The sequence below is a fragment of the Sinocyclocheilus grahami genome, unplaced genomic scaffold (assembly GCF_001515645.1).
Source record: "Sinocyclocheilus grahami isolate Dianchi unplaced genomic scaffold, SAMN03320097.WGS_v1.1 scaffold2572.1, whole genome shotgun sequence".
NCBI lineage: Eukaryota > Metazoa > Chordata > Actinopteri > Cypriniformes > Cyprinidae > Sinocyclocheilus > Sinocyclocheilus grahami.
The window spans coordinates 13,930-22,263 of NW_015507751.1; the positions used below are offsets into that span (position 1 = coordinate 13,930).

General features: G+C 34.6%; 1 protein-coding gene across 1 annotated transcript in view; it reads right to left on the bottom strand.

Annotated features, from left to right (window-relative positions):
• The window catches only part of LOC107575327 (neogenin-like), a gene marked incomplete at its 5' end in the record, with an annotated part of 30,020 nt that overhangs the window by 5,795 nt on the left and 15,891 nt on the right, over window positions 1-8,334 (bottom strand). Inside the window, 8 exons of the mRNA XM_016261724.1 lie at window positions 880-1,035; window positions 2,006-2,098; window positions 2,191-2,399; window positions 4,028-4,166; window positions 4,293-4,352; window positions 5,234-5,266; window positions 6,412-6,606; window positions 6,802-6,909. Coding sequence (XP_016117210.1) covers window positions 880-1,035; window positions 2,006-2,098; window positions 2,191-2,399; window positions 4,028-4,166; window positions 4,293-4,352; window positions 5,234-5,266; window positions 6,412-6,606; window positions 6,802-6,909 — 993 coding nt within the window. The remainder of the gene's footprint in view (window positions 1-879; window positions 1,036-2,005; window positions 2,099-2,190; window positions 2,400-4,027; window positions 4,167-4,292; window positions 4,353-5,233; window positions 5,267-6,411; window positions 6,607-6,801; window positions 6,910-8,334) is intronic.

Below are 8,334 nucleotides of genomic sequence, written 5' to 3' on the forward strand. Positions count from 1 at the left end.
AAACACACCAGCAAGTCCACCTCTGAATGGCTGAAGAAAAACAAAATGAAGACTTTGGAGTGGCCTAGTCAAAGTCCTGACCTGAATCCTATTGAGACGCTGTGGCATGACCTTAAAAAGACGGTTCATGCTCGATAACCCTCCAATGTGGCTGAATTACAACAATTCTGCATAGATGAGTGGACCAAAATTCCTCCACAGCGCTGTAACAGACTCATTGCAAGTTATCACAAACGCTTGATTGCAGTTGTTGCTGCTAAGGGTGGCCCAACCAGTTATTAGGTTTAGGGGGCAAACACTTCTTCACACAGGACCATGTAGTTTTATATTTTGTTTTCTCTTAATAATAAAAACCTTCATTTAAAAACTGCATGTTGTGTTATCTTTGACTAATATTTAAATTTGTTTGATGATCTGAAACATTAAAGTGTGACAAACATGCAAAAAAATAAGAAATCAGGAAGGGGGCCAACACTTTTTCACACCACTGTATATATATATATTACTTAAATACTTAATATTTAAAACTTAAAAATAAAAAAACTTAAATACATTTTTTAAAAATAATAAAAATTTATTTAATTAGTTGTGTGTGTATATATATATATTTTTTAAATTGTATTTTATATTTTCTTAGAGAAATATTGTGTTGTGTATATATATATTTTCTATAAACAAATTTTTTAAATAAAACATTGTACAATATTTTGTATGTATTATATTACACATTTTTACTTGATGCTTATTTAATTAATTGTTTAATTAATGTACTCCGGTGTCCTTTGTAGTAGTACCTAGCAGAAGCATGCAAATACCATACGGATATACCACGGTATCACCATCTGACGGCATCTCTGTAAAGCAGCGCTGCGGTCTCACCTGCAGACGGAGGCCTGTCTGAGAATGCGCTCGGGGTGGCAGGCGCTCTCAGGCTGATCTGGTGATGAAGGTAGCCACGCGGCGGGAGGTGATGAAGATGATGATGATGGTGATGAAGATGATCGAGGGAATGGATGGGGTGAGCGCTAATCACAGCTGAGAGACACACACACACACACACACACAGTGAGCTTACCAAGACAACACAGCTGTTCCAAAACTTAGTGAGCTGATTTGCTGTATTCTTCCTACATAGACAGCATCCCTACTAAGGCAGCATTCTAAATGAAATGCAACCTCATAAGTGAGTGATTTGGAACGCCCTACATTGGCAGCGACTGTGTGCATCACATAAATAAAAGTAGTTGTAGTTTTGATTTTACGGCGTTAAAATTACAGTGCTGAAAATAAAACAATAAATCCAAAATAAAAGTTAAATTATAGTAAAAACTATAATTAATAAAAAAGTGTAATCTATTGATTTAACTTATAGTTTGAAAAGTATTTACTTTTTTTACCTTATTAAATCTTTTAAATGAAATTATTAAACGCTACATAATGTTATTAAAATTGTATAAAATATATTTTAGATTTATTAATTTTATTTGCAGAATTTATTTAGGAAATTATTTTATTTTGTTACTGATTTATTGATAATTATATAGAAGTACATGTAAATAAGTATATAAAAAAAAAATATATATATATATATATTCCCAATAGTCAGGTATGTTGCTCTATGAAACTTAATAAATAGAAAGCACATGCAAATATTTAGTCAAATTAGACTGAACTGTTAAGATTGAATGAATTAGACATTTATCATAATTTCTTGGAATTAATTGGATCTTTTTGAATGTAATGCATTATGGGGCTGCTTTGATTAGGAAGGATATATGCAATATGCAAAAATATGCGATCTTAAAAGACAACGTGACATTGCTGCCTATCTGTATTGCGAGCACATCTTAAGCTGCTTAAGACAGAAGCTCACTAGGTTTGGATGTAGTTTGCTACTGCACACAGCACAACATGAAAAGCACAGCACAGGCTGAGATGGCATGGGACAATCAATGACTTGCCCTTTTTGCTTGCTTTTTCTTTTGAAGACACTCTGTGAACTTACGCTGGGGAGGCTGAGAGTCGAGCGGCATCATCATTTTGGGTCTCACTCCCCTCCGACCGGCCAAAGTGGACACGCTCTCCTCCACCTCGTGACCTGCACACACAGAAATGCATTCATGAAACAGACTGGGTCCTGGATGCTGGGTGCTGGGTGAGGTGTAGGCGAGGTGAAGCTGAGGCTCTCACCCCGTCTCTGATGGCTGGGCTCAGCGGCGGGGTCCTGGGTGGTCCGCGGGATGGGCGTCTCTGTCATGACCGGGTTGGGCTCGGGTGATTTGTCCATGGGTTTGAGCTCCAGACGCTCGTGATGGATCCACAGATCAGGAGGTTTCAGGTCTTTAGATGAACTCTTGTACTTGTGGGAGCTGGTGCTGGACTTACAGGCCGCACGCTTCCTGAAAACAAACACACTTGAATATTTAGAAAAAAAAATATATATATAATAATAATATTTTACTTGTCTTATATTTTACAAATATCATGTACTAAATGACTAATGTACTATGTATATATACAGTATACTATATATCATTTTTATTTTATTTTTTTCCAGCTTACCAGCTCAGATCTTCAGCCATAAGACTAAATCACCCTTTTAATTATTTTAAAATCATTAAACGAATATCAAAACTATTTGAAACAAGAACATGAATAGTTTGAGTGTGTTGGCACTCGGATAGTAGATACATTATATAGATGTTACTCTATACTAAATATTTGATACATTATGAAAATGTCAATTTATGACAATTTAGAATAATTTCATAGAGATCTGACACAACAAAAGGTAAAAAAAATAAAAAATAAAAATCAATTTAGCTTTGTTTTATTGGTTAAATTAATTTTATCTCATTCAAATTATCTTTTGATGTCTTATAAAATAAATTTTTGCAATATCAAATATATTTCATATATTAAATATATTATTATTAATGCATAATTATATATTAACATTTTTAAAATATAAAATACTTCTAAAATAGACATTTAAAATGATTGTCATCTAACATAACATTAAAGTCCCACATTTTCATAATTAGTATTTTAATGTTATTATATTTAAATACATTTTTTAATAACATTAAATTAGGAGTTCTTTGTGACAGAATAACAACAATCAAGATGAACTGAAGTCAGATCCTGCAGCACTTATTGAGATCTTTTTCTGTACTTTTAATTCTTCATTCATGTTGAATTAAGCATGATTTTACCACAGTTAAGGGGTCATATGATGCGATTTCAAGTTTTCCTTTCTCGCTGGAGTGTTACAAGCTGTTCGTGAATAGATGAGATCCCTAAAGTTGCAAAGACTAAAGTCTCAAACACAAAGAGATATTCTTTATCAAAGTTAAGACTCAGCCACACCTACTTAACACGGCTCGTTCTAACACGCCCCCACATATCTACCTCACTATGTGGGAAGATTTGCATAACGCCGCCCAAATGTTCACGCAAAGAAAGAAGGCGTAACTTTTATTCTTGCTGTAGTATTGCTGCCGCCGCCGCCATGTCGTGAAGACGCTTTGTGCTTCGTTGTGAAAGCAAAACTACTTTGTTTGGTCTTCCAAAACAGGACACGACTAGAAATCAGTGGTTAAGTTGTATTTACAATACTGTTCCAGAACAGTTCAAACCAAATATTCAGATGTGTGCAGCACATTTTATGGAGGACTGTTTCCTGATCCTGGGAGAGTAGACTACAATGCCGGCTCTTCTGACTCACAGACTGCAAGTTCATTTTTTATATTTAAAGGATTTGTCACTGACGATTCAAACGTGAGTTTTGAGCAGTGTAGAGTAGCACTTGTTGTTGATCACAAGATGAAAAATGCAGACATGGTTTTATGTTTACGTGGTAAAAAGACAGTATAAGTCATTATAATCATTAATTATGTCCCCACTGGATGCACCATATGGTGAGGGGCGTAACATTTCCGTCACACGCTTGAGTTATTCGATGTTCTTTTTAGCAGCATCATATGACCCCTTTAATATACATGTGTATGTAATTAAAAGAACACACTTCTTGCGGTGGGAGTTGGACCGGCGCGTGCACAGGACGGCCCCCACAACCACAGCGATGATAGTGAACACGCCAACAGACACAATCACCACGATCACCAGAACACGGTTCTCCTGGCTGCCGGTGATGCCTGGTTTATCTGACACACACACACACACACACACACACACACACACACACACACACAGAGGAGACAGCGTTACTCCACCGCAGGTCCTCATGAGATCACATGGCTGTCTTTAAAGAGTGCGTCTTCCTTGTTTACCCATGTTTGAGCCAATCCCGTGCTCAGGTAGGGTCGGGTGACCGGGTTTGACTTGCAGCCCTACAGACAACAGCGAAATTAATTTAACTGAATATATTTATTTTATATTATATATGCATTTTATTTAATATATTTATAGATTCTATATATTTAACTTTTTAAAATAAATATATAATACATTTTAATTTAATATATTTAGCAAAATGATGTATGTTGTATATAAATTCTATTCATATTTTAAATATTTTAAAAATATTATATATATATAATTATATAGACTTTTTATTTAATGATAAACATTTATAAATATATAAACCTAAATTAAGTGTGTGTGTGCACACACACAAATACATTTAACTTGAAATTCAAATAAATGTAATTTAATTTAAATAAAAACTTTTATTTAATTTGCATTTCAATTTCAAGTGCTATATGGCAGATTTAACAACTGTTTTAATGTCTGGAAATTGTTTTGACAATATTAAACTTCTAGATATATACTTCTAAACACATTTATTCAATATCAAATAGCATGTGTAATATTTAATTATGTATGAATAATATGCATAATAAAATAATGGTAACACTTTACATAAGGTTCATTAGTTAACTACTTTAGTTAACATGAACTAAGCATGAACAATACTTCTACAGAATTTATTAATTTTAGTTAATGTTAATTTCAGCATTTACTAATGCATTATTAAAATCAAAAGTTGTGCTTGTTAACATTAGTTAATGACTGTATTTTCATTAACTAACATTAACAAAGATGAATAAACAATACTGTAATGAATGTATTGCTCATGTGATTTAATACATTAACTAATGGAACCTTGTTGTAAAGTGTTACCAATATACTAAATCAATATGTATGCATTTAAAACGTAATGTTGTGTGACCGTTTAATTTCCTCCTGCATTAGAAAGATGTTTAATTACCTTGATCACTGGACATTTTGTCTGATGGTTCCGCTGGAAACAAAGACAAACGGAATGAATCGATGAGCACAAGGTGAGTTTTAACAGGCGAGTCTAAGCGAGGTTGAGCTTTTACCTTTGGGGGTGTGGAACTGCGCCGCGTCTGACATGGGTCCCATGCCTTTGGAGTTTCTCGCCTGGATCTTGCAGTAGTATGCGGTGTCCAGCGTCAGCCCCTGAATCTGATGGGTCAGTCTGTTTCCCACCACGGGCTCCACCACCCAATCATGGACCTCAGCGTTCACATCGGTGCTGTAGTAGATGATGTACCCTGAGAGAGAGAGACAGAGAGAAAAGCATGATTCGTATGCATCACACATTCTGTAAATCCTGTGATCGGCATCCGTAATGAAATCAGGTAAATGTCATGCAAATAATGTCACCAGGCAAAAATCTTCTCGATGCTTCTAGAAATAAGCCTGATTCTCTTCAAGCATGTTTTGTGGTGAAGATGTTTTTGGTGTACCTGTGATTTTGCCGTTGGCTTCAGTCGGAGGCTGCCAGTTGATGTTGATGATTCGTGGATTTCCCTCTTTACTGATCACCGTCACATCTTTTGGAGCAGAGCTGGGAACTACAAGACACACCAAACAACATTAAAGCCCCAGAATACAACTACATAGACTATTACTAAAAGCTTTGTCATTGCAATTTGTCCCGAAATCATGTTAAAATGCAAATAAGATATGTTTCTTTTGTTTTTTCTTACGTTTTATTATTATTATTAATTTTATTTACACCTTTTTATGTTTTTTCTTCTTGAGTGTGTGCATATATTATTATTATTGCTTTTATAAAACGGTTATTGCATATATGTAGTAAGGTTCCACAGAATAAAACAGAGCAAATAAAGTGCGGAACTATCCATACTGTAATGAATGTATTGCTCATGTGATTTAATACATTAACTAATGGAACCTTGTTGTAAAGTGTTACCAATATACTAAATCAATATGTATGCATTTAAAACGTAATGTTGTGTGACCGTTTAATTTCCTCCTGCATTAGAAAGATGTTTAATTACCTTGATCACTGGACATTTTGTCTGATGGTTCCGCTGGAAACAAAGACAAACGGAATGAATCGATGAGCACAAGGTGAGTTTTAACAGGCGAGTCTAAGCGAGGTTGAGCTTTTACCTTTGGGGGTGTGGAACTGCGCCGCCTCTGACATGGGTCCCATGCCTTTGGAGTTTCTCGCCTGGATCTTGCAGTAGTATGCGGTGTCCAGCGTCAGCCCCTGAATCTGATGGGTCAGTCGGTTTCCCACCACGGGCTCCACCACCCAATCATGGACCTCAGCGTTCACATCGGTGCTGTAGTAGATGATGTACCCTGAGAGAGAGAGACAGAGAGAAAAGCATGATTCGTATGCATCACACATTCTGTAAATCCTGTGATCGGCATCCGTAATGAAATCAGGTAAATGTCATGCAAATAATGTCACCAGGCAAAAATCTTCTCGATGCTTCTAGAAATAAGCCTGATTCTCTTCAAGCATGTTTTGTGGTGAAGATGTTTTTGGTGTACCTGTGATTTTGCCGTTGGCTTCAGTCGGAGGCTGCCAGTTGATGTTGATGATTCGTGGATTTCCCTCTTTACTGATCACCGTCACATCTTTTGGAGCAGAGCTGGGAACTACAAGACACACCAAACAACATTAAAGCCCCAGAATACAACTACATAGACTATTACTAAAAGCTTTGTCATTGCAATTTGTCCCGAAATCATGTTAAAATGCAAATAAGATATGTTTCTTTTGTTTTTTCTTACGTTTTATTATTATTATTAATTTTATTTACACCTTTTTATGTTTTTTCTTCTTGAGTGTGTGCATATATTATTATTATTGCTTTTATAAAACGGTTATTGCATATATGTAGTAAGGTTCCACAGAATAAAACCGAGCAAATAAAGTGTAATGATATTAATAAACACAGTATTCTTCCACCAAACAATGTAGCTCCTCAGAAACAGTTGTGGTTGCTACAAAGTAGCTGCCGAGCAACACACAGACGTAAACAAAGGTGTGTGTTTGCTTCGAGCGCCGCTCAGCCAATCAGAATCAAGGACCGGAACGCTCCGTTTTATAAATATATATATATATATATATATATATATATATATATAGCGTTTCAATTTCCAACTCTTATAGAAAATTGTAATCTTAAAGAAAAAAAATGAAATTAATGAATGTAATCGCATGGATTTGTTGGCGAGAGTCGAGGATTTGTTGAATCTGATTTTTTATCTGAAAAACCAATAAAAAAAACTTTGAGAACAAAATGCAAATAAGACATTAAATATGCACTCATTTTGCATGCATCCTGACTAAACTAAACATCTGTGTTTTAAGTTTTATGTACTTTAGGCATTAATTTTAGATATTACAAGGTTGAGAGAACCCATGTTTTGTTCACATCTACAGACAAATAATGAAATACATTTTATATAATAAAATGCTCTTGAAATAGTCATAACATTATTGGGAACTTGTGTGGAAAAACTGCTGCATACATGTTTAATGAGATAAAACTAGATGAAATGGCTATTAAATGCAGGCTTGCATTTAATGTACATAATTAAACAAATAATAACAACAATAATAAAAATAATTACACTAAATGAAATGACTATGGCATAATGTCATAATAATTAATAATAATCTCCTCAACCATAAGTCATATTTAATGGAATTTGATGTAATTATATATAAATAATTTTTTTCACACACATGCATAAATGCATTGAAGTTGTTTATATGAAAGAGAAAATCTTATATAAAAAATGTTTTTTATTTCTGTAGTATTTCATCTTCAGAAGAGCAGATAAACCATAAAGCAAACATTCATGAATAGTAATATGGTGTGTGTGTTTGTGTGTGTGTGTGAGTGTGTGTTTGTGTGTGTGTTTTTGTGACATATGAGGACATAAATTTGTGACATGGGTATAACAGGTATTACAAGGAGAAGGTGACTTATGAGGACATTTCTCCATGTCCCCATTTTTCAAAACGCTTATAAATCATACAGAATGAGTTTTTTTGAGAAAGTAAAAATAGCA